Below are 26544 nucleotides of genomic sequence, written 5' to 3' on the forward strand. Positions count from 1 at the left end.
CACACCCCTACCACCCTTTGCGCAAGGACGTGCCTCCTGTTTTCGGCTCTAAATGCCCTTTTACTAAAGAGCTCCAGAGAATGATCCGGGCTACACAATCGACACTATTGTCCAATCGCTGCTGAGTCTGCGCTACTGGGCGGGGCTAGGAGGCGGTGCCTGTGACGTATGAGAAGGCGAGAGGGCAGGAAAAGGGGCGGGGAATCTCGCTGCGCTTCCGGCTTCCCTCCCCCGCCCCCGGTGCTCGCGGGGTTTCTGCGGTACCAGCCGAGCCCTGAAAAAAGCGTGTGGTCCTGTGTAACAAAATTGACGATTCTGTTTTTTCAAAGAACATACTTCCCTAATGACCTATTAAAGAAGCATGTATGGTTGTTGGAGAGGTAAGGAAAAGGTTAAGCTGAGGTGTTTCCCAATTTAGGGCCGAGAATCTGGAATATTAATTGAGTTGTTTTGTTGAGTTGAGTTGTTTTCCGCTAATGAAATATAAAATAAAATTTCATTTTGCAGTCTGACTTGGGGGATATAATACTTCGGCTCTTTTGGCGATGAAGAGCGCCGGAAGAGAGGAAAGGACGCCCATCTTGGGATCGGCTTCGCGTCGTTCAGGTAAATTCAGGAAAAACGTTTCTTCGGCCGAGAAACCGACCGTTACAGCGCTCCTTGCGCGCGCGAGCGGCTCGCGACCGAGTGTGACGTTGAGTGTGACGTGTCGCCCGTCCGTTCCTCGTGCAACCCGCGGCGTTAAAGCCCTGCGCTTTACTGGCATCAAATAACAGTTTTGCGGGGGGGGTGCAAGGAGTGGAAAATTCCGTGTCTGTGGAATTCTCCAGGGAGCGGGAGAAAACAAAACGAGTAGACTTGCCTTACTCTTTTATTGGATATTCCACCCGGGGCCGGGAAGTGCAGCTCCGACTGCCCCAGGGCAACGTTACTGCAGTGGAACAGGAAATGACCGTTTTAAGGGTCTTCACATACATCCCCAAATCCCCTGAGCACTGTGATCTCATTCGCCGATGAATCCAGCTTTGGTCTTGGCCTGCTCAATTATGAACATGAATATTGAAATAAATCTACCATCGGTCTTATCCTCACTCTGCACTGGGACTGTGAAGCGCAGGACTGCTGGAGCCCTGTCCAGTAATGAGCCAGAGATTCTGTACCTTGCAGGACGGTTTCTGGTGGACGTCAAGGAGAAAGACGCCGTTCTGTTCTCCCTTTAAAGAGCAGAAACCAAAAATGGGTTTTGCAACCAAACAAGGCCACTGGGGTGTAGGTTAATAATAGTAATGTTTCTTTATTAGCCCTATACAATTTCTTGCATTAGGAATTCGTCTTTTCGCATACCCCAGCTTTTCTCCAAGGAGACACAGACACACAGACAGGGAGAGAAGCTGGGGGTCAGAGCGCAGGGTCTGCCATTGTAAGGCACCCCTGGAGCAGTTGGGGTTAAGGGCCTTGCTCAGGGGCCCAACGGAGTAGGATTCCTCTGCCGGTGAAGAGACAGCAGTGAACACTGGGTCTGGGGGGTGGGCTCCAGTCCCCCAGGGGAGACGCCACCAGCCGCTGAGGGCTCTCAGCCAGGTTTGGAACCCCTAGGAACGAATCGGGTCTAAACGAGTCAGAAAAGGAAAATGCTGCTGGTTGAAGCCATTCTGTATGGGAGTTCCTCCTCCTGGGCGGAATATTGATTTCTTCCCCAAAAAAAGGTGATTTGCTAAAAGCATTAGAAGCCAAATTTGCCGTTTTTAATGTGCATAATGTTATTATTCCAGTGCATCATAAAACGTTCAAGGAAGGCACTGGGCGTTGAGCGTGGCTTTTCTGAGCCCTCTGTCCCTTGAAGGACCGCGTACAGAGGCGCACAGCTCACACCTCTCCTAATAGGTGCCGTACAGTCTGGTCTTTGAAGATTAGCTCGGCGGATTGAAAGAACACCTCGATTCTTTTGTCATCAGCCAGGAGCATTTAATAATTAAATGGCAGGGGGTTCTTTCTTTGAAACGAAGAGACAAAATTAGATCTGAAAACGCTGGCGCGAGCCATCATCTCCATGTGAATAAAAGACGCCACCATCAAAGCCGCAAAAGACTGTCTCAATTATATATGAACCCTTGAAGCCAGGCTGTGATGTGCCTAACAGTAGAAAGTATAAATTGCACAGTGGCAGTGGAAGGCTTGTCAGAAAGCAGCTCTCGGCAAGGGGCAGCAGTCAGGTTTAACTCGAGCTACACATTTCAGAGCATGCATGTTTGCAGATTTGCTCTTATCCTTTTCCCCTTGTTTTAGTGCCCGAGTTCCCTTGGACTGGCTGACGTCCTGGGAGTTCTCCAAAGTAACACACAGGGTTTCGGATCCATGGGGGCCTGCAGGAAGAGTGCAGGTGATTAAAGACAGGGGTCAGTTAAGTCTTTTGACTTGAGTTTCGATTAAACCAGGCAGGCTTTCTTCTCGCAGCTCACTGGGAGAGATGGGATTGCTGCTGACGGATTGTGGGGTCTGGGTGTTAACTGAAGTTCCAAGGAGGAATTTCACCAGCCAACTCCGAGTACCCGATCGGGTAGTTCGGAGACCGGGAGTTTTCAATAGTACAGGAAGCAGCAGTGGATGCCGAAAAATGCATTGCTGGGGCATAGGCGTTGGTGATAAAAATATGATTGAATTTATAAGATTAAATCTAGGTATAAAAGTTATGTTGTATAATAATCACAGATTTAATAACTGGATTTCAAATTAGAACAACTGACCTTTTGTTTTTTAATTTAAAATATATATTTTTTAACGGCTCATAATAATAGATCTAATTAAGTACACACAGGTGCCTCACATGCTATGATGCTTTAACGTTTTCCAGTAAAGCAGGACAATATATTTGCAGAATGTGGGGTCTGTTAATCTGTGAAAATATCTTGCATGGGTGGATGTTCAGCAAGTTCTCTTGTCACTCAATCCACCAGGGAGTGCACTTTGAGATTCGGCTTGGTGGACAATAGTAGGTATCCTGAGGAATTAGACACAGTGCTTCAGCTAGAGGGCTGATCAGAAGTGCATACAGTGGTACTGGCAGTGTGCCTGGCACACACACATGTACTGTGCTTGTGCTTTACATTGCAGCTAATTTAGGTAGAGGCAGAATGCTACCTTAAAACCATGACTGACAGTCTAGGGGTCCTGCAGTTGTGTGGCTCTTGCATGGGTCTTGGCTAGAAAAGGTTGCACTGGGCCTGATCCAAGCAAACACACCAGCCCCTGCCCCCCCACTGCCTGGCACCAGCTGGCTGCTATTCACTCTCGAATGCCCCCCAGGGTTGTGAAAATGTATAGAGTCTGGGCCAATATTATATTACCGTGAATGTGCTCACTGTGCTGCCAAGAGCAGAGCAGAGAGAAATCAGGGCACTGAGTCAGATCCCCAGCATTTCTGAACCATTTCTTAGCCACAACGAGCCTTGTGTTCTTGTTGTCCATGTGGACCGTTTTCAAGGACTTTGCAGGTTGCAAATAAGCACACTTGTCATCAGGAGCCCGGCGGGGTCTTGCCTGGCCTTCAGAGTCTCGGAGCCAGATCTTGACACCAGAAGAGGAAAAAGGCTGGCTAGCGAGTGATCTGAGCTCCACAGTCATGTGGCGGTGTGGCTGAGTGAGCAAAGCCTTTATTCTGCTCTGATAGCAATGCACGTGAAAGGTTTCAGACCCAAGAAAGTTGTGAGGCCGAACTTTGAACCTTAGCTCAGCCCATATGGACAACATTTAACCATTGACACATTAATGTTTTGAATCTCGGTTTTCAGTTGCACGTATGCAAACTTATGGGCTTCAAAATAATTGTATGGTTATGCTCGCTGGGAAACAGGAAACGGGATTTCAATCCTAATGGCACTTCCACAAATCACTTTCTGGTCAAAGCTTGACACACGAGAATGTTTCTTCACAAAATATGCACCCTGTATCCCTGCAGGAAATAACATGTAATTATATCGTCCAGTTTTCAGGTGGTGATTGACTGATGTAATTGTGGACGGAAAGATACTTCCAGTCTCTGTTCTTCTGCAGCGCACTGAGGAGATCCTCTTACAGGGGGGGGATATCTGTATCTGTCTAGTAGAGAATCATACCGTTTCACTTCTCCCTGCTCCCATGGGAATGCGCCATAGGACACAGGAGCCAGGCGTCCAGTCGTGCTAATCATTCCTAATGATGGTGAATTGAGGAAGTGTGTAAGCTGAGCCCAGGCAGAAGGAATGCTGGTAGCGGGTGCTGGGAGGTCAGGAACCGCCTGCAGAAAGCAGGGGACTTAGAGATGACTGGAAAATGAGTGAAAGGGTGGCAGAGAAACATGGGAGGAAGCTCCGATCGGAGGAGTGAGGATCGCTAGAGTGAGAGAGCTAGTGCTGAAGAACAGCTTGAGCTTCTCAAGGAGTGACGGGCATGTGGGCTTTCCCCTGTTTCTGCATGTTGACATTTATAAACGCAGCTTTTTATTTCTGTTCAGGTGTTTTGTTTGCAGAAAGTGGTTTCAACCTTTGATCGATTAGTCGCGTGGGTAACTAAATTTTTGCGTCTCTCATTTGAATGCAAAACTAATTTTGATTGGGTCTCCTACTCAGCTAAGAGTGATGGGTAAAGAATTCAAGTGTTTTTCAACCAGATTTTTTTCTGCTTTACAAAAGAGGAATTCAAAAGTCAAATTACTGGACACATTAATTTTCCCACACCCAGTAATTTGTCCCTATCCAGACCCTGCGTTCTGAATTTCAAGCATGAGAAAGGGGGCATGTGGCTCACTAAAATTCCCGATGGGAATCTCTTTTATTGATGAGTCTGCTGTAAATAATATATGAAGACATTAAAATGCGCAGCTGACTGGACAGATCAGTCTCGGAAGGGCTGACGCTTTCTTCCCAGGCCTTGGTGGTGACCAGGTCAGCAGCAGTTGCTGACTGTTTCTGGGAGAGGAGGTTGTGCAGCTATCTCAGGAAAGGGCATTTAGTACAAGTTTAACTCGGATCCCTCAGACTTCTCCTGTTGTATTGCACCTGCCTTTACAAACCACGGGATCTTCTGAAAGTGATTGACTCTAACATCCAGTTTTGAGTGAGGTCCTACGTGGCTGAGATTGTTTTTCTGTGGGGTGAAACCTCGGGGGAAAAAAATCACTTTAAGAGGCAGTGTACTTAATTTGGACAAAGACTAGACAAATCAAACAATATTTTAATGATTACAGTATGCACTATTTCTATCTGCATGGTAGCAATGCAATACGCATGCAATAGTTGGAAGAATTTGTAGCGATCTCAGGGCTGAAATTAGGAAAGCAGTTTTCATTTGGTTCATTTCAGCAGTGCTGTGCAGCCGACCCTAAATGGCTTTTAGAGGCATGTCTGGATTGTCTTGGGAGCGTCACAGGTAGCTGCAGGGGAAACGGGAAAAGTGGAGGCAGTGCCTCTCACTGTTGTGACATGTACACCTGGACAGGTTTGCAAGTTGTTTGCATATAAACGATTCTGCAAAGTGTTTGTTCCTTATCGGAAATACAAATTTGTCTCACGTCCTTTGTTTTGAGATTGCTCCTTTTTTTCTTAATAACTTTCATAAAACTTGTCAGTCTTGTGATTTCACTTATAGAAGGGTGAAGATTAACTGTGATCATTTTCAAAAGCGTGGGAGTGCTGCATGGTTCCCACACATCATTGTAATCCATGCGTTTAGGAAAAACCCTCCAATGAAGGGTGGTAAAGGTGTGTGAACTTTCAAATTCTGCTATTGTACACGACCTATTTAACTTGCATTTCAGTTAAATAATCCGGATAACTTGAATTATCTGAAATCACCTGCTTGTGGTTCTTAACATTAGGTGCTGGAACCTGAGGGACTGGAAAATGAATACATGACATATGAACATTTTTATTTCTGCTGAATGGGAGAGTGATTGCTAGCTACCTGCCTACTGATGCAATTCCCCTTGACCTGATCTTTAAAATAAAATATGGGAGCTGAGCCCAATAAGAGCAGTGCTTTTGACCTCTGTTAATTTGTATTATGCGATAGAATAAGCATCATTTCTCATCTGTAATTTATAGCAGCATTGTTGACAGGCCGCTGAACGCTCTCCGTTATTTCTGTCCAGTCAGAGTCAGTGTATAAAGGTTAATGGAGTCCCCTGTCGTCCCAGTGGATAGATTCTAGCACTCTGTTTAATTTGCTCCCGGCTTTGTTCCCACTGGACTTTGCTTCTGGGCTAGCTGATGGGGTCTGCAGGGCTGCGCTGTGTGTACACTGCCAGTAACAGCAGTTCCATTGATCCCTGGCTGTGCAGCTTGCTCTGTTTACAAGCCTGTGTTTAAGTGGAGACCTTCCTTTCCCATTTATGATTAACTACTGTACATTCTGCTTTGCATTAACTGGGAAACCTGCAAATCTGTAATCCAACGGACAAATCCTATTTATCTGTAGGTGTTATTGAAGCATGACACTTCAGTGATGGATGTCAAAAATAAGCTTTACATTTTTGAAGCGCACCATTCATAACTACTACTACGGCGCCAGTTACAAAGGCATGGTATCTGGCAACCAGTCATCTATGGTGCACATTCGCCATTTTCTGAGGTTTACCAAGAAATGTAAATGTTTTCTTCAAGGAGCACTCTTTAATGGGGAAATAAAATGTACTTCTTAAAATAAAATATCCCAGCTATGGGCACAATTGGTAAGAGCCTGGGCCCTGCAATGAGCAATTAGAAGTGTTTTAGCCAATTTGTTGCCGTTTCAGGAGTGCGTGCGCGAAGGCTGTGTGTGGTGTAGCATGATTTATGTGCTGCGACTGAAGTTATAAGTCGTAAGGCGGCTCCATTTCTGATGGATTGCTCCCCTGAGAGAGAGGGTGGAAAGGGGGTGTGGGTCTTCAGGCCTCCTCTGGAGCCGTCACACTGTAAATCATACCGGTGTCAAACCTTCTTGTGGGCCTGTTGTCCTTGGGACTCTGAAAACCCTTGAGAGTGGAAAGTGCGAGAGGGGTGGGGAATTGCTTCTCTGCCCTTTGCCATCTTAGCATTCGACATACTTCAATGTAAGCATATTGATTTCTGTGCTCAAGGCAAGAAACACCTTCCTTCCTCAGAAACACCCTTAGGTCCGCACTCTTCATTGTGACAGTATTAAGGACGAATATCAATTCAGAACTGGATCAGCTGGGGGCTGAACTGTTGAGGCTTCTTTGTGTTCAGCCACCGGCAGCAGCAGACACCAAGATCTGCAGGCACTGCAGGGAGCTTAGCAATGCCCACCGTCACTTTGCAGCCAATAGTATTAACAGACTGGTCACTGCTGGTCGAGCATATTAGAATGTCTGCCACAAAGAACAGTGTAACGGTGTTGATAATATTTCAAACAAAACTGTAGCATGCTTGTATCTACAATGCACTCGTTTTGTCATGCCAGGTCTGGTATACTTGTCTATGAAATTATTGTTCAGGTGAACTGAATTTTTGTGGAAATGAACTGGGTTTTCATGAGAATTCAGCAGACGCCTCATCCCATGATGATTTATTATTATAACTGTACTGCTTTCTAAAAATAGCTAATGGCTGCGCTGCCTAGAAAGCTGAAGAAACTGCTGAGTAGCTGTGAAAGATTTTTCACCAATCCCCTTAAAACCATGCTTGTGATCAAATTGAGAACGGTTGGTTCTCATTGATGGCACTGGTCAAACTTTGGAATTTGCTTTTCTTCTCGTCTTTCCAGTGCCTGACATCACGTGTTTAATGTGTAAAGATGAACAAACCTCCAGGGAAGGTTGTATCCATCCTTAAACCAGGAAGTGCCAGACAGCTTAGAGCCTTAGACACCTTAGAGCCCTGATGATCTTCTATAGTTTGTGATCAAGGGCCTTATTCCAGAGCTCCGAAGTGTGTTCCTCCTGCTTGCCAGGGGTCTGCCAAGTCATCCCCTTGCTTGAGCTGCATTCTTCCTCAAATGCCGGTGAAGCTAATTTAATCAAACGATTAATTGTTTTGTGAGGAGGAGGTGGGAGATTTGCCAGTCACTGTGCTGAGTGAAGGGACTCGGTGGTCTTAATGAGCTGTCTGGTTCAGGGAGATAAGCTGTGGCGCTTTCCCTACATAAAGAGTGTTGCACGAGACTGATGTGCTGGGCACACCGAAGGCCTGTGTTGCACAGCCTTTCCTCTGACTCGTACTGCAATAAACTGCACCCCCATCTAATGATTCGGTAGTTTGTTCCTGATGAGAGCTGGCCAGCCATACCATTGCGGTGACATCTAAGGATCCCTCAGGGTGCAGTTGGATGAGGTTTTGAGATTTCTTAATGTCAAGGGGCAAGATGGGCTCCCCTGTTCTTTGTAAGCCTTCTTATTTTAGTTTCTACCTGTTAAGTGTTACATGTTGCTCGAAGCAACTGCTAATCTCTCCGTTCCTTGATTTAAAAATGAAAATTAGATTTCACACTTGTCTAATTATTTTAAGTGTTTCAAGAAAATACAGAGGTGTTTGTTTGAGTGTAAATAACAAGCCAGTGGGAAAACTGAAACAGCCAGAGTAGCTCTAGTGTGTTTTAATGCTGGCTGGAGGTGAGCTGGTGCCTCTTATTGTTTCTGCTGCTCCAGTGGGACCATCTTCTCTTTTTAAATATGAGAATTAACATGCAATTACATACCAACATAGGATTTGTGCTCTCCATTCTCTGAGAGCTATAAAATGCATGCAGTGCTATAAAAGACCAGGCATATTAGAATGAGCACCCTACATAAATATAAGGATTTTGTCCTGTTCTCTCTCAATACCTCTGCTTTCTTGTATAGCTGCCGGCTTTTTGCATGACCATATGCATCAGGCCTTTCTAAGCACAAGATTGAACTAGCAGATGAGTAGCTGTTTGTGTCTGCTCCTTTCTGTGATCAGTGGTTTGTTGCAATTAAGTATAATAGATGCAGGAATATTACTGTCACTGTGGGGGAGTCCAGCCACGAAGTACACTGTAGATATAATTGCTTTGTCACTCGACACATCTGGGTCTAGCCGCTTTCCCAAAGCTGTAACTGATAGCTTTCATTGTTCTTGTGCAGCCTGCACAACAGCCAGGTACTTTACATGCTGAATTAAACAGGCCAGACCTGTCAGGGCATTTATACAAAGCATGCCTTAGAAAACACAATTCAATTTTTTTTTCATGATTAATAAATGACAATAACCTCATCGCCCATGATTGGTGGTTACCATTATGGACTGCATAATGGCTTCTGGAATGTAACCAATACTTGCTTGCAGTCTTCCCTATTATTCCAGGCAGCTTCAAGACCTTTATTTAATAGCTGTCCCCAGAAGTGGAATTTAGTTAGAACTGTTCATCTGCATCTCAGGCTGTGTGTGTGGTTGTACATTTGTGTGTGTCAAATGCAGCCTGTGCAATTGCACACCATTGTGCCTGCTTACTGCAACAAAGGCTGTACATCAATGTGCCACTTCTCTCAAGCATTAAATCTATCATATCGAGGGAAAAAGAAAATATTTTTTTGTGAAATGTTCCTTAAGGATTGACTTGGGGAAAAAGACCGGCACAGTTTTTCAATCCAGCTGCTTCTTGTGTTTTTTTCCTACGTACTAAGACAAAGAGCTCTCCGTGTAGCACAAAGTGCCTGAAATCAGCAGAGTGAGTGGCCATGCTTCTGATGAGCCACAGAGTACAGAACTGGCCAGGAGAGCTCCCAGTGAGTCAGCAGCCTGGCATTCACAAGAGGACAGTCCTGTTGCAGTCTGCTCCTTCCTCTACCTGCCTGCCTGGGGAAGGTCACACTGCTGTAGGCCAGCTCCTCTCAGAGTCCTTGGGTTGACAGTGCCTTTAGTTCCAGGTACGGTTTGATTTCAATTTGGAAAGACAAGCTCATTGCTCACCATGTGCTTGCGGGTGCATGGGAGAGGGGAGTGGACATCCTTCATAAAACAGAGCGCCTCTCTGCCCAGCTAGTTTGCCTAGATCAAAGGCCCCCACGTTTCCAAAGTGTCAATTTAACAGCTCACCGAAGTGGGTTAAGACTGGGACAGTTGGGGAGCTTGGCTACAGCTCCCTCCTTATTGGAGTGTCAGCCGAAATGCTGTTTAATTAATCCTGTTCAGCTTAGTCAGACCCCACAGTAGATTGCACAAGGTTAAGAGGAATTTCTGTTTTGGTGAGGGTTAAATCTCTTTGAAACATTTCCTCACTCTCTTGTCTAGAATATTAATGTAGATTGCTGTCTTGATAGAACCTGTTCATTTCAAATTCATACCCTTTCTCACTGACCATGTCAAGCTGTTGTGATATGTCTCTAGGATTGATTTCTGTAGTTCTGTATTTTTACATGCACCAGTGTAATGGTGTAAGAGGTTTGTGTTGTTAAATGACTTTTAGATTTGAGCATTTTTTAAAAGTCTGAAAAATTGATTGCGCTGAATATTCCTTTTTAAAAGCCTAAACTTTCTATCCTTTCTTCATGCGCCTTTGTACTGGCAAAACCAAGCAAATTAAACTCCTGGGAGCAGTGCAGAGTATTGTGTGTATGAGCGTTATGAATATTTCAGGAGGAAAACCTTTTCTGACTCCAAAACTATTTTACTTGAGGTTTGATTGGAGCTCATTTTTAGGTTATATCAATAGATTAAATCCTCTAGCAAGGTTAACATTTTGTTTCATTGTAAAAATCCAGTTTGTGATCTTAAAGCCACACCTCAGTAAGCATTTGAGCTACAAACCAGTTTTGGATTTTGGCAAAAGAGAAACACAGGGCAAGAGAAGAGTTCACCAGACAAGGATCAACAGACCCGTTCGTCTTTATATTGTTAAGCTGTCAGAGAGAATGTTTTCATTTCTCAGGGCAGGACATGTTTTCTTTTTTCCTTGTGCTGATTGTCGGTCTCCGGGATAAAAACAATGGAAAGTTTTGTCACGGTCGGCTGTGTCGAGTGGGGCAGGGGAGCTGTTCGCTGTCACTCAATTCCGCAAATCTATTTCTGATTGCATCTACGCAGCGCTGTGACAGACATGGCTGTCAGACTATAATTATGGATCGATTCCCTTATCAGTCTGTCTTAATCAGTTAATTTTAACTTCCTTTATATAATAATTACAAAATGTCTCAAATTACTTGACAGAAAAAGTCTACATTTAATTACAGCAGCACACAGTGAGACAAAAGTGATTAAAGTGGAAAGTGAGACAGCACACAGTCTCACTTTCCTCCCTCTGTACAAAGCCCATACACTGCATACTGTGCGACTCTTCATGGGGACGTGACTGCTAACAGACGGGATCACACTTTGCCTCCTGTCATGTCTGTCATGGGTTCCAGAGTGGCAGTATCCTTCTGGCGTTTGGTGACCACAGTTGTATATGGTATTCTAACTGTTGTCTACATACAGTAGTATTGACTGATTGAAATGTTCTTTGAACTACATATCTCAACTTTGTTTACCTTTTATTTTTTATTGTATAGAGGTGTAAATGATGTGTCAACATAGACATCTAAGTCTTTTTTTATATGTAGCCTTTACAGCTCTGTGTTTATCTCCATTTAAATACTGTATTTGTCATTTGTTTTTGCAATCTGTATGAAACACACAGATCTTGTGTGTGTTTAAAGGTCAGCTGTACTGTATGTTTCCAGCTATATTTGTTTTCCCTTTTTATATGTTTTGCAACTCTCTTCTAGCCGGGTATAATCTGCAAATTGACTATACGAGAATCCTGTTCATTAATATAAATTAGGGAGAGTAGTGGTTCCAGTACAGGTCCGTGGTGAACTGCAATGATTCCAGCAACCAGATTCCATCAGTCACTCCTTTTCTTAAACCTCTCTTCCTAACCATTTACCAGTTTGTAGTCCAAATACATGTTTTACCTTGAATGCCTACTGTCTGCAAATGGAGAATTAATTATTTCCATTGTACAATTGAAAACAATAATCTTGAATCACTGGCGTTTGTGTGCTTTTCATGCACGCTTTCTGATTCTGTTCTGAACCCACCTCTGACCCATATGGTCTCCTGAAAGCAGGCGGTTGGCAAATATTCCTTCCTAAACCAGAGGTTGTAGTTCAGTATGGAAAGTACATTTGTCATTTCCCATGTCTTTCATCAATGGGGTTAATTTGTTTTTTTCCTGCCTATTTGGACAAACTGATTATCATGACCACAGATGTACTGCAAACCTCTGCTGCACCCTGGCTGCCACATTAATACATGTGCTTTGTCTTCATATTCAGAATTAATCTAATTTGTAAGGGTGAGTTAAATCTAAAATTAATGTTATCGATGCTGCAGGAGCTGCTTCTTTAGCCTTGATCTTGTAACATTCCTGGTGTGGGAACTTCACTGAGTCATGGCATCCTCCATTTTAGGGCACTGGGGTATTTAGTCTTTTATGAAGGGGGGTGAACCTGCGTAGCCCCCACCTGTGTGAGAGAGAGCTGAGAGTCTCATGAGAATCTTTCTCTATGATGGGCTGGGCTGTAATCCCGTCTGACAGTGTTATTGCAGGCCAATTCTGCTGTGAGAGAGACAGAGGAAACACTGCAATGTTCACACGGTACTCCATTGTCCTTGTGCAGCCCTGTCTTGGGGGCACAAATCTCTGGATTTCCTTTTGCCAGTGGCACATACCAGGCATTGCTTCTCCCTCTCACTCACCATCACCGTCTCTCTCTCCAACCCTTTGCCCTTCCCAGGTCCTACAAACAAACGGGCAGATCTGTCTGTTTCACGGGTGGTTTCAGAAGTTGCGAATACAAGTGGTCGTGTCAGCCTTGCAGAAAGTTGGAAGTGGCATCTTGTGCTGCCGGAGAATGAGTGCACCTCTTCTCAGGTACTTTCAGGTGTTTCGTTTCTGCAAGATCTCAACTTCAGGCCGTGTTTGTCTCACTCAGGGAAAATTAACTAATGCTTAAATTGTTAAAAATCCTTTTTTAAGGAAACATGTATATCCGTTTATCCCTGTTTCTCCTTTCTTGCTCTCCTCTCCCACTCAGGGACCGTATGAGCTGAGCCCCAGTAGTTATAGCCACTATCCATCAGCCTGTCACATCCTTCATCCTCTCTAGTATCCTCCCCAGCGCTCACCGTCGCAGCCCTGTGGCCTGGGGGCAGCCAGGCAGCATGGAGACGATGACACAGTTATCGTAGAACTGCCATTCTTGCTTTCTCACCTCCACTGGGCACAAGGGATAATGGAGGAGAAAGATTTTTTTAATTTTGTTTCCATTTGTCTGCCACTCCTGTTTATTACCATTTACCTTTTTTGGTCTTTAATGAGAGAACAGATCCCTGTCCTTTCCCCACACTACTACTGCATGTTGCTTTTTCACTATACACTTTTCAGTATTCCTCGGGCAGCGATGTTGCTGGCTGCGAGTGCTGTATTTTCAGACTACCTGAGTTTTTCAGAAACCATTGCAATGGCAAATTGCAAAACAGAGCGGAATAGCTTACTTTGTTGTTCAGAACATAGAAGATAATACTAATAAGACTAACACATCTACAACATTTGGTAATTAGTAGCTAGCTGACCCGATGATCTGCTTCTGCTGTTTCTTGGTACTGGCTTCAACAACCTGGCTGGGCTGCTTGTTACAGTCACTCACAAGCCTGTGTGTAAAGAAGTACCTCCTGTTCTCAGTGTAGGATCTCATTAAGCCGTTTCTTCAGAGAAGCCTGGGTACTCTTTGGCAGCTTGGATGGACAGCTTGTTCCATTACTCTATCATTGACAGTCCCTTCCAAAGGCAGACCCAGCCAATTTGTGCTGAGATGTACCAAGCTCTTCTGCTGTTTTTATAATGCACTGTTGATAAGCAAGATCCATTATTGCTCTTCCATGCGTGTAATAAGAGTACAAAATGCATGAACAAATTTATACGCTCGTCAAAATAATCTCACTGTACATCCACTGGGTTTGTGTAATTCAATGGCTCGCTTTATTTTAAGTTGGTTTTTAGAGTTATTTTCTATTTCCATATAATTATTGCAGACCTATGTTTTTTAAGGAATGCTTCCTGAACCATGGCTTTTCTTAACTTTGTCAAACTCAATACAGGACCTCCACTTTCCATACATTCCTGTCCGAGCTAAATCTAGACCTCTGACAAGCAATTACCCAGCCTGTTAAACTGTCATAGGTGGTTTTATAGAGGAAGTGACTATTGCTAATACTTTGTGTTATGAGCTGACAGACAGCCATAGGTGAAACAGCTCTGCGGTGCAATATTAGGAATGGATTCTAATCCAGATGTGCTGAGGGGAAAGGGAGACAGCTCTTGCTTTCGCCTGCATGCACATTCATCCCACTTGGAGATGCTCATTAGCAAGCATCTCAGTATTAATTAGAACCAGCAGCCAGATGGAGGCAGGTGGCTTAATTAATTAGAAAAACCCAGACTTTAAACGGTGACTTGGCAGCACCACTGGAGTTTAATCAAATATAAAATCAATAAGAAAGGGAAAAAGTAAAGTAATATTTAAAGTGTTTTTGTGCATGGCAATATAAGAAGCTGATAGCTTGGGGTACTTTGCCAACTTGTCAATATGCATAAAACTCATTAATGCAGTGTATTGTGGGTAATTAGCATATGTGTCTTCATATGGTGATTACAGCCTCCCTTCCCCATGAAATAAAATTGCTCTTTTTACTGTAAACATCTGTGCAAATCTCCACCAGTTTCTCCTTGTACACTGTTCTTGTTTTAGCACGAGCTACAAGGAGAGCTGTTGTATTGTAGAGTCAAGCTATTCTGCTGTAACATTTCTGAGATCATGTCATTTTTCTCTGTTCTCAGCTGGCTGCCACCCCCGTATCATTCACATCGGCCCCTGGAAGTGAAGCTGGCAGGGAGGGATAAGAGCCTGTGCATTTCTCACCGCGCTGGGGTAGAGCAGACCATTAACCACTGACCTCCCCAATGAAAAATCACACATTAAGTCATTCTTAATAAATGAAAGAGAAATGCAGCTTTTTTTCATCTGAGATGCGGAGTAATGTTGCTCAGCAAATGCCTGATTCCCTTCTCTTGGAAATGAAGTGCTTCCATAAATATGTGAACATGCAGCAGATCTGCCTGGGAGGTGGGTGAGTTGGGACTCTCGGAATTCACAAACAGGCTCATTCATTATGTTACTCTCCCAGAAGTGAGTAATACAGTTGTATGAGAAAGTGGGAGAGAGATTTACTGTAGTCTGCAGAGCACTGGGAGTGTGATGAATGCATATCCCATGGGTTATTCTAAGGTCTGTGAGTCTACTATACCACTTACCAGCCCACTCCCAAGCTCCACTGTCAGTCAGGTCCAATGTTTTTTATTGCCCTGAGAACAAAACTATGTCCCTATGGTAAGCCAACCAGATAGTCTCAACAATTGGAATTCAAGTAGATTAAAAATTTCTGTGAGAATTGGAGCGTTGAGATGTGGCTGAAAGAAGGTTCTGCAGCTGTAACATTGTCGGATTCGAAGGGATGTGTGCAGATCAGCTCTCCATTATGATGAGCTAGTTTGTGCCGGGAGGAACGTGCACAGTGAAAGCAATTCATGGAATAGTTATTAATGAGCCTCTCTGACTGATAGGTGCACTGTGCCCATGTTCTGCCTCTGTCGCAGGGAATGTGCAGTTGTGTTAAAATAAAGGTACAGAGGAGAACAGTGGAATGCTATGCCCTCTGGTGGAGTCAGTTGTCCACTCTTTCCCAGTGCATGCTTGGTGGCTCGCTGTAGCTCTCCTGAGTACATGCAGTGGAGAAACTTTCTGCAATTTCAGAAGAAATCCTCCCCAAAACACTCACACACCACTTTCTAGAACTAGTTGTCACTGCATAAAGTTACAAATCTTAACCAGAGACAACATAAAGGGGGTATCGTGATTAGTTTTAATTTAATCAAGTTATGGAGAAAACAGGCTTGTCACTGAGTTGTTTTTTTCTTGTGACGATACAAAGCTTCTTTGCACAGGAATGATTCAATGCTTTCAGTTTAAACCCTTTGAATGTGCAAATGCTTCATTCCTGTTCATTGCTTCTATGGCTGTGTGGAATAGCCCAGAGCCCAGGCAGTATCAGCCAGAAGACGTGAATGGCTTTCATCGTTATTGAGTGCTGTAAGAGATCGCAAATACAGGACCAGACTCATGTGAAATAATGATGATCAATGAATGAAGCACATGAGGGCAGAATAGAATTTTCTTCTGTTTCCTCAGATTCTTGGATGGTCCATTGCCCAACGATTACAATCTTTCCACCCCTCATCCTCCATCCTCTCTTTAACAGGCCTTGTCCACTGAGTGGAGTTTAACCCTTTCACACAGTGGTGCTGGGACATGTGGCTGCCAATTCATACTTTTGTATGAAACAGCAGCTGGGAGAGCTGGTCATTGTTGGCAAGCACTGAACCTGGCACACTTATGGATTAGCCTTCTGCCCCCTTTAAGAAGTCATTGATCCTGTAAGATTGGCTGCAGACCCTGAGCTGTGACAGGGCTGTTTTTGAACCTGCTGTCTGTTTCTGTCAGAATAATGGCGATGTGCTCCTCTAAGCAACACTCAGAGGCAGTCTGCAGTCTAGCAGGCTGTGCCCTAAAAGCAAGGACTTAAGAATATTTAATGCGTGTGTAAGATAAGCATAGATTTCTTTATCAAAGTGTATATTCCTCACATTCATTTAGCTTAATATTCAGTGTGTTAACTTCTTGTCCTTTCATGTACTGTGCATGACACGTGCTGTATAACGGTTCAGGGAATTAGACTGCATTGGGAATTGTCTTCTGAGAATTCAGGACACAACTCTTCTATCAGGTTTACAAGTCTGAGACAGATCAGGCATGTATAGGACTTAGTACAGCAGTAGATGTAAACTGTTGGCCTGTTATTGCTGTTATTACACTGTGGGAAATATTGGACAGTTTTAATCTTACTCTTACACATGCACCTTCTTAAACAAAAAATACACCTTTATGTAAAACAAAGGGAATCCACTGATTAATGACTCTGATGGTGCAAGTGCTATCACAACAAAGAGTTGCACTGTCCTGAGGTGAGGAAAAATCTTAAAAGGGACCAGTAGATTTCCAGAGAGTTACAGGGAGTCAAGTAAAGCAAAACATAATGAGGGAGCGACCCCTTCCAGTAATATACCGTAATTCCACAGACTCCTGCCTCCCTGATCTAGTCCATCAGCACCAAGGGCTTTGACATGCCCCCCCTTGCAGCTGCCCCCTTTCTTTTTAAATCATTGCATCCAGACCCCCCCAGGCTCTCCTTGCTGCTCGGCAGTGGCTCTCCAGGGATCGCCAGTCCGTCCCCAGGCCTGTGTCGCTCCTGGGATCCCTGCAGCTTGTCACTCCATTGTCTGCCTTTGTGTTCCTCGCAGGCCGACAGCCAGCAGCCTTATTTCAGCAGCCTTGTGGGGATTAGCGCTCTGTAATGAAGTCACTTCGCCTCCTGTTAACCTCAACATATGCACACTTCATAGCAGAGTAGTCTTGTCTGACATGACACATGAATATGCATGACCATTTAGAAAACTCATAAAAGACAACAGAAATGAGCCCAGAGAGATGAACAATGGATCTCAGAGGACTTCCATTTTCTTATTTCAGATTGATACAAAGAAACTGAAATGGTATCAAAAGTGTAAAATTCTGTATTTGTTAAGTAGTCAACTATAGAATTAGATTTCCAGAATTTCCCACTTCCTTTTATTTAGGTTTTAATTTTGGCAGTGTGGAAAGGAACTGGGATCAGGTCAATGATGAACATTTTTGATGAAAAAATAATTTTGATGTCAAACTTGTGTTTACTCATCCTAGAACAAAAAGAGAAAACCATTTGAGTCAAAAAGCGAAGTTTTTTTCCAGTACTTCAGGGAGACATATACAAATGTGCCAGGGTCTCAGGCGATCTTGATATTATTAGGAATGAGGCTAAAATATTTCTCTGTGCTTTATTGCTCTTTAATTTTTGTAAACTGTTAAATACATAATAATGCAAGATGCAGGTAGTCATTGTTTAGCTTTTCATAATTGCTGAAATGCAGTATTATCACAGCAGGAGAAACATATTCAAAATTGCTTTCTGTCCTGTTGATCATTCTCAGTTGGCTGTTTCCAATTAATGCAACAGCAGATTCCCTACCATGCCTTGTTTTTCTGTTGTTAGAAAAGATATTGTCTTTGCAAATTGAGAAAAGGTTACTGGGCGTACTCCAGTCTGGTAAATCCAGATGGTGGGGTGTATGGCTCCAGTCCATCAGCTCAGTCCAAAGCAGAGCTTTATGTTGTGTTCCTACTGGCCTGTTCCTTCTCCATGGAACAACATCCTCCCCTGGTGGTCATTCTGGATAATACAGCAATTTGTCTTGTTATGGTTAATCTCTGTACTGTGACATCTATGTACACTGCACCAGGAATCTCTCAGTAATTCAATTCCATACCAATGTGGTGCAACTGTGTGTTTTCTTCACATGGTCTCTTCCCTAGCTGCAACTTTTCCAGTCCATGTAGCTGCAGTATTTTAGTGTAACTAGCTCCTTGATTGTTCCAGTGATCCTGCAGTGTATCCAAAGTAAAGCATTATTCCTACACGTTAGACTTCTGGCCACCTTTTGCAAATTATGTAAGAGCAACTTTGTATTATGTTTAACTGCTACAGTGTGCAAACAAACCTTTTTAATTACTTTGGAATACAGACTTAATGTGTAGACAACAATTTGGAGTATTTGTCAAGAGAATCATTTCCATACATGTGAAATGCATTTAGCCAATGTTCAGAACTGTAGTTATAGAAATCATTTAACTGTGTGCAGTCTGTCCTTTGGAACTTTGTCATGCAGCATTTTGTCCAAAACGGGAATCACAATTCAGAATGTTTTGTGAAAAAAAAACCTTATTCAGGCTAAAGTGGTACTTTTCCTGTATTTCTGTGTACTTTTATCTCAGTCGTTGAGATAACCGTTTAGCTTTTGGATTTGGAAATTTCTAACTTTGTACAGGACTTAAAACATTGGTTAACACCCATCTATGTCATGTTTGAGTTGGGACCTTGTCCAGACCTCTGGCTAATTACATATGTATGAGTAATTATATGTCTTAAAAGTCTGGATATGTCAGATAATTCAATGTGTGGGAGAGCCCACATATCATCTTCATTTCATTTCCATTTGTGTTCTGTTTGCAGTCTTTTGAGTCACTGGGAGCTGAGAAGGACACATCTCAGACAGCTGGACTTCTAGTTATAGAAATGGGTAAGTGACAACTTTTTTTTAAATACAATTCAAATTAGAATTTAAGAATGCTCATAATTTTACAGGTTTTTTTTCTCTTCTGAACAGAATGTGAAATTCTGAGGCAGGACTCCAAAGTGGAAAATATCAACCTTTTCCAGATAGTTCCTACAGTGTGTAATTGATCATGTGGGCAAAAGTATAAATCCTTTGATTTTCCTATTAACTATATTAAACTACACATAGATGGTCATAAAAATATATTTCTATATTTTTATTTTGACATTAAAATCGTCCGATCGGCAGAGTAGGTTGCAGGCAAGGAAACGTGAGTCACTGCTGTGGAACTCGAGCTGGTTGTACAACACTGTGCTTAGCCAGCTAGTCGAGAAGACACCCTTCTCTTCCGCCTTATGTTTGGTGAATTTCGGCGCGAAAAAAGAACATCTTCATTCGTCATTTCCTTTATTTAGGAGGAAAAACAACTCCGGCAGTGTTTTAAAAAACACCCACAACGGTTTTCTTGCTTGTAAGATCAAAAAGAGAATAAAGTTTTGGAACTGTATTTGCGCTTTGTGTTCCACGTCACTGGAGAGGGGGAAGCACTTTCTTGTTGACTTTATTAAGATGGCGATTCCAATTATTGAGGATATTCCTGGACAGGTATACAGTCCTCCAAAGGTATGGAAAGCATCTCCTGATGAAGGCTGGTCGGACATTTACTGTACATTTACAAGTCAGGGATTTTATTGAATAACTTGCTTTGACACTGTATGTTGAATTGCTTAAGGAGTTTATCTCCAGACTCCTTAAGTCTTATATAACGGACAGCTCAAGGCTATATTTAGGGCACGCTGGATTATTGTTCACCTTGGCAGACATCAGTTGTGTGCATGTTGTAGTGTTTCTCAGAAGTTGTCTTTCAAGCAGCTTTAATCCTCTAAGGTGTTTGTTAAGTTAACGACTAACTTCAGAGAATTTACTCATTATATAGAATTTATAGGTAATGAATGGGATCGTTGTTCTGGATATCTGAATTGAAGTCTTGTAATTCAGTAGAAACAAACGCGCATTTCAGTTGTTGGTCATTCAGGGACAGGCTGCACATTTAAAACGGTTCAAATATAGACTTTTCATTTTTATTTATTGTGACACATTTTAATTATTAATTGACTATTGACTAAATTGATTGTTCATCTCAGCATGGTATAATATGCAAGAATAATAATATTTCTGATTGCATTAATGTTTTAAAAGTCCATTTTAAAAGCTGCTAAATAGAGTTTTGAACTGAAGTTTTATAAGGGCTAAATTTTTGGTTACACCACACCAAGTATATTTTTTTTGTAACAAACACCTTGTTCGTAGTCCATAACCCATGTTTATAGTTTTCCATCCCTCTCTCCACCCCTTTATTCTTGTAGCAGCTGCGGGGGTCATTCTGGGGATGGGTGTCCACAAAACCCTGTTGTAAGAATGTCATTCTCTCAGCGATACAAGCTAAACCCTAATTTGTATCTCAGTATACTGACACAGAAAACAGGTTAATACTGGGGTTAGCCCAAATGAACCTACAGCAACTGTAATAAATAAAAGGTTGTGTCTGAATGCTGAAGAAAGCAATTCCACTTTTGCCAACGTGAGAATGTGGGGGGGAAAAAGCACAGAAGATTCTGGAAATATGGTGGCTTGTAAAAACTAAAATTAAGGAAAAATGTAATAAAATAACAAGTAGTCAATCTGCCCTGCAGGTCCCTGTCCAGTGCGTGGATGACCCATATGGCATTAACAGAGTGGTGGATTATGGGAGTGAGGCCTACCCAAACCATACGGAATATATGTGAGTTGTTTATTGTCATCTGCGTTTACAGAAAGAGACACACTCCTCACTTAGTCTCAGTTGCCCAGTTTGGAGTCTGAAGGCAAGATATCCACCTTCCCACCTCTGAGGTGGTTTTTCTCATTCCCATCTCTTTTTGTATCCTTGTCACCAAATTTGATTTATCCCCTCAGCTGTGCCCGATGGCCTCATTATAAAGTTAGCCTGCCCAAAAAACACTCACGTGAAAGACAAACCCTCAGGAATCCCTGAGAGTGTCAGACCGGATCCTTCTACCTGTCACCTCTCACTCTCTCACTGCAAACTGATACTCCCAAGTAGGATTGTCTCTGCAATGAAATGGCTTCTGCCTTCAATGAAATGAGAATGAGGAAACCAAACTTAGAGTTAACCGGTGCTAATTACCAAGGTTACATTTACACTCATTTCTTTTAATGCAGACAACGTGTGTTTCTCATTTACCTCAGTGTCTTTTTACAAAGCAAGTGGCATTAGCCATCTGCTTTGTGCATCTGCTTTGCAGTTTGCTTGTGTTTTCAAAAACCTGAATTTTAACTGGAGTGGAACTCAGGGTCACAACTGTCATCTCTGGCTTGAGTCTGGGCTGTGGCACGAGCTGGTGGCACACAACTGGCCAGATGCCGCCGGCCACACTTTCCTGGCCGGTGTTATCACTGAGAGATGCAAGAGCCCTGCTTTGGAAAATAGTAGTGATTCAGGCCCTGTGAAACACAGACTGGAAATGGCAGATAGCTCAACATTGTATATTTCAGAGGAAGGCTTGCTGTAAAGGAGGCTGAGAATGCGGTCTCAAACTGGTTTACATTGGGCAATTCCAAATTCCAAATGTGATGGTGGTTCTGTAAGAAGACAAGTAATCAGTGTCGACAGATTCAGAGTATTTAAGCTTTTTGCGGCTAACACCAGCTAGGTGTAATTTTTTGCCAATTAATAAGTATATAATTTATGCTTTTCAGAGGTGGATGTCTTTCAGAAGCAGTGAATGTGCCCATAACTGACTGTAAGTGTACAAGACCTGTCTTGCACAGCCTGCTATGAAGAGCTAAAGAAGAGGTGTGTTGGGATTCAGCCTGACCACAAACCATACCATCTGAAACACTTGTGGGATTCCCAAGCTTTACACAGATAACAGGCAGAGCCTTGTAGGCTAGATGGCTTGAAATCTCTATGGGTAGAATCTAGATTTGCACTGTATCAGTACTGCACTGTATCATGCATCATCAGAAAAGGCCTGAAGAAATTTTAGAAATTGTTCTGCATGTGGAGGTTAGAATTGTGTAGCAGTTCTTGGGGTTATGTTTTTACAAATGTACCCAGTATGAAGGACAGTGTTGGATTAAATGTGTTTTATTCCTGAACTCTTAAAATTTAACTTGAACTTTTGCAACATACAGTATGTGGTCTAATTGCACCGTTGGATAGCATGGACATCAAAAAGGTTGCAAACGAGGAAGCGAGTCAGTACATCTTGCTTTCTCTTTTTTCATTGTTCCCTGCCATTCACCTCTGACTTTTTAGCTAACTTATATGCTCCTAAAGGCACAATAAACGTCTCTTATCATGATGCTGAGTAAGTGTATTCTACACTTGCTTTTTTCTATGTAAACTGGTAATTGAAAGCTGGTGGCCTGTGCAATATTTTACCTACAGTATATAATGCATGACTTAATGACATTAGTGCTGTCTTTTGCAGACAAGTGTCCCGTTTGCATCCACACAACTGAATGACCAAGTGGCTGTATCTTGGTGATTGCATTGACAACACAAAGGGGCACAACAGTGCTGTGGTCTAGCCATGAAGAGAAATGTTAAGGGTTTGGTAAGAGGGACCGAACCAGTGAGTGAACCCACTTGCAGGAGCGAACAAAGCCAAGCCGTAATCCAAAAGCAAACCGTAATCGTAGGAACGAGCCGAGAGTCCAGGGGAAGCCAGATATCCGAAAGGGAACGAGTAGCGAAGCCGAAGCGTGATCCGAAGTTGTAGTCAGTAGAGCAATCCGATAATCCAGAGGTAGCCAGTGATCCGAAACAGAACGAAAGTAACCAGTCCAAGCCGAGATCTGAAAAGCCGAAGTCCAAAGAGAAAAACCACAAACCGAAAGCCAAGGCGAACACAGAGTAGGGGGTAGCGCAACCAGGAAGCTCGAACGGAAAAACCAATACTGAGCAACGAGGTAGGGAAGGACAGGTGTTTAAGTAGGATGAGACGGGGGTGTGGTGGTGAATGGGAAAACTAATTGGTGAACTGATGGATAGGGGCTACGCCTACTTCTGCCTCCTCCGTTGCCGGGAGGCAGGGATCGTAACAAGAAACTACTGCTCAGAACTAGGAATACCTCCAGAACAGCTGTGGGCAGACTGCCTATAGGACAGTGTTGATTTACAGTTATACTTAATAACTGTAATTTTTAGTCGAAAAATATTTGACAAAAAATAATCCTAACAAATAGTTATGGTAAACTACCTGTCATTAATGCATTTAACAGATGTTGCTATTTTGAAATGTTAAAATCCGTGTGCAGAACAGTCCGCAAATAGTGTAGGTTTGTTATTCAATATCTAGTTATTTACAGTACTTTTCAAAAGCAAACCATTTCAGTTTTTGTGTGTATGTATTTATAACATATTGTTTAAACAGTTTAAGGAAACATCAATGACTTGACCATGGGTTTTGAAGGAGGAGAGTGATGTCCACAATTTGTTACCCAACTTTCATCACTCCTCCAGTCCAGAGATATTGCTGCTCTGGAATCAGTCCAGAGAAGAGAAACCGGATACATGGCAGGGTTTAAGTCAATATCCTACCCTGACAGGCTGAAAACACTGAGCCTTGTCAGTCTAGCATAGAGAAGACTATGAGAGGCCTGATCCCAGTATTTAAAATCCTTAAAAGCATTGTCAAACGCCCTCCAGCGGTCCTCTTCAGAATGAACAGTGCAACATGAACCAGTAGAATCTGTGTTGAAGTGCGTTTTAAACTGAGAACTAGAGGCACTTATTTACCCAAAGGGTAACACTGTGGGAGTAAGGGACACGTTGTAGATGCTGATGCCCTACATCAAGCTGCTGTATCTTTTGATTCTCAATGTTATATTGATGTTATAAAAAGATACGGCAGGTTGAGATCCTTAGATCGATTAACAGCTGCCAAATGGACTGGATGAAACAAATGGCCTTTTCTCATTTGTGGGTGTTTGTATTTTCTTAATAAAGGAATGACAAACGTATCAGCTGTACTTTATTCTTGTCTGCTCTGTTGCACGGTGGCATGCACAACATTAATCTTCATTCCGTCTGCCCACCTTAAGGTCATTCAGTATTAAACCAGGCAAGTGAACAACTGACAAATCACATCAACAGCAATTCTAGTTCATGCAGTAATGAAAAATTAAACATAACTACCCATATTTGATTTGCTTACCAGTTGGTAATTTTTTTATCAACTTTTTGTATCAAGTGCTAAAACGTGATTTAAGATTTTGAAGGGTACACACCATTAAAAGGCTTTGAGTCGTGGTTTTACGGTTTGTCTGCATGTAATCTGTTTTTTATAACATCTATTTTTCCGCCAGCGTCTCTGGTTCCGACAGAGGTCGCTGTCGGTAATTTCTCATTGTTCTACAGCTGAGTTTGATTCTTCGGGTCTGCTGCTCTGTCGCTCCATTCATTCGGCCTTGGCACGGGAGAAGTGGTCGCTCACATTGTTAAAACAAAGTCTGCCGTGTTAACCAAAAGCCGGCAGCATGGACAGATTAGCGCCGTTTGGAAGTAAGTGCCAAGTTTTAAGTTCTACAGAGTTGCTTTTGGAGACGTAGAAAGGAATAAATGCAAACGATAACCACAAGTACTGACCGACAACCAGTCTCTTGTACTAGAACTAATAACGTGTTGTGACTGCAGACGTAAACAGTGCTAGCTTTAGAAAAACCTGCATTGGGATAACTATATTTAAATGTTGTGGTATTTGTGATTTATCCTTTGTACTTCAGGCGAGGGTAGTTTGAAGTACCGAGTGCAGAACGCTTGTTATGCACAGGCTTGCTTGTTTGTGTGGAGCTGGATGTTGTATACAGATTCGTGTGTGTTTTCTCTCTGGTCTAGGTTCTTAAGGCTGGAAATAATTATGCTTTTTGCGTTTTGCAGATGACCTTTTTGACAAGCCGCCGTGCAGGGGCTGTTCGTCCTACCTGACTGAGCCCTACATCAAGTGCGCGGAGTGCGGCCCCACAGCCTTCCTGCTGTGCCTTCAGGTCTGTCCCGTCAGTGAGCGGCCACACGCCAGGACCCCAAAATTATTGCATTCTCCTCTACTAGGGACACTTACAAGGCTCCCGTTGGATTGAAATTTCTGAAGCAGAATATGAATATGATTTTAAGCTTTAATCTTCAAATATGCTTAAGTATCTTTTAATTTCCTCCACCTGTTAATATAAGTTTTGTGATTTGTTATTTGTGATGAACTACCAGTGCTGTTGTTTTGCGATATTTAACCAGGCAAATGATTGCTTACAAATATTTTACTCTTTTTTGAACCGTAAGGACATTATTATTAATTTGGTTGACAGTTGTATCCACTTTATGTTTATCTCAATTTATAACAGCAGAGCATTGTGCTGAAGCGTGAAACACTAATTGAACTTCACAAATTCACAAAAGGAAAATTACACTGGGAGGAGGACTGCACCTCCAGGGACCCAGTTGTGAGGCAATGCAGTTTGTCTCGTTTCTGAGAAGATGCTTTAAGGAGTAAATTATGAAGTGGTTTCACTAGTGTAACAAGAAAATGCTTTTGTCTTTTTCAGTGTTTCACCAGAGGCTTTGAGTACAAAAAGCACCTGAGTGACCACAAGTATGAGATCATGGTAAGAATATGCCACTCCACAAAAGTGTCCTCTTTATTCTGGCAACACTTCAGAATATGCAGATGATATACATTAGGTCCTTAGAGGTTGGAAATGAAAACTGTTTTATAAAGAAAACTGACGCTATAATTTAGTGGCTGTTGGAGCCAGTGGTCTCTGAAAGTGCTGACTGATTTTGCCTGAGGCAGATGTAGCAGTGGTTTTCTTTGATCTTCTCCCAGATCTCTCCTGTTAATGCCTATTGCTTGCAAGAAGAGTTTCTTGCTTTTAGCAGGTTCTGTTTAAGATGTTGCCCATATTGCTGTCAGTAAGCAAAAGTGGGTAAAAAAGTAAGCAAGCTGTGCAAAATTCATTCATCTTTTGCATGGTTTGTTCTTTTCACTCAGTATTTCTCCTTCTTTATGCAGAAACTCATTCTGTTGGTCTTCTATTTAGAAACCTATCTGTTTTGCTTTAAAACTAACAATCCTGACAGATCTGTATTTTGTAGTGCAGACAGTAAGACGCCCTTGATCGGTCATTTAGACTTGATGGGTAAATGTGATGGATGAGCTGCTACAACACTTCATATTGGCTGCTCCT

General features: G+C 42.7%; 1 protein-coding gene across 9 annotated transcripts in view; it reads left to right on the top strand.

Annotated features, from left to right (window-relative positions):
- Window positions 1–214: 214 nt before the first annotated feature.
- tada2a (transcriptional adaptor 2A) overlaps window positions 215–26544 on the top strand; it is a 36224-nt gene continuing 9894 nt past the window's right edge. The window contains exons 1-11 of one of the 9 annotated variants that reach the window (XM_015367880.2): window positions 215–380; window positions 508–606; window positions 2287–2380; window positions 12710–12846; window positions 14812–14902; window positions 19194–19260; window positions 20991–21079; window positions 22057–22153; window positions 24673–24868; window positions 25244–25350; window positions 25903–25962. In XM_015367880.2, the coding sequence (XP_015223366.1) occupies window positions 24844–24868; window positions 25244–25350; window positions 25903–25962 (192 nt within the window). In that variant the 5' untranslated portion in view covers window positions 215–380; window positions 508–606; window positions 2287–2380; ... (4 more) ...; window positions 22057–22153; window positions 24673–24843. Of the gene's footprint in view, window positions 381–507; window positions 607–2286; window positions 2381–12709; window positions 12847–14811; window positions 14903–15010; window positions 15098–19193; window positions 19261–20990; window positions 21080–22056; window positions 22154–24672; window positions 24869–25243; window positions 25351–25902; window positions 25963–26544 lie in introns of those variants that run through there. The other 8 variants (XM_015367882.2, XM_015367888.2, XM_069184320.1 and 5 more) reach the window with 8 other exon arrangements.

The sequence above is a fragment of the Lepisosteus oculatus genome, chromosome 26, assembly GCF_040954835.1.
Source record: "Lepisosteus oculatus isolate fLepOcu1 chromosome 26, fLepOcu1.hap2, whole genome shotgun sequence".
Lineage (NCBI taxonomy): Eukaryota > Metazoa > Chordata > Actinopteri > Semionotiformes > Lepisosteidae > Lepisosteus > Lepisosteus oculatus.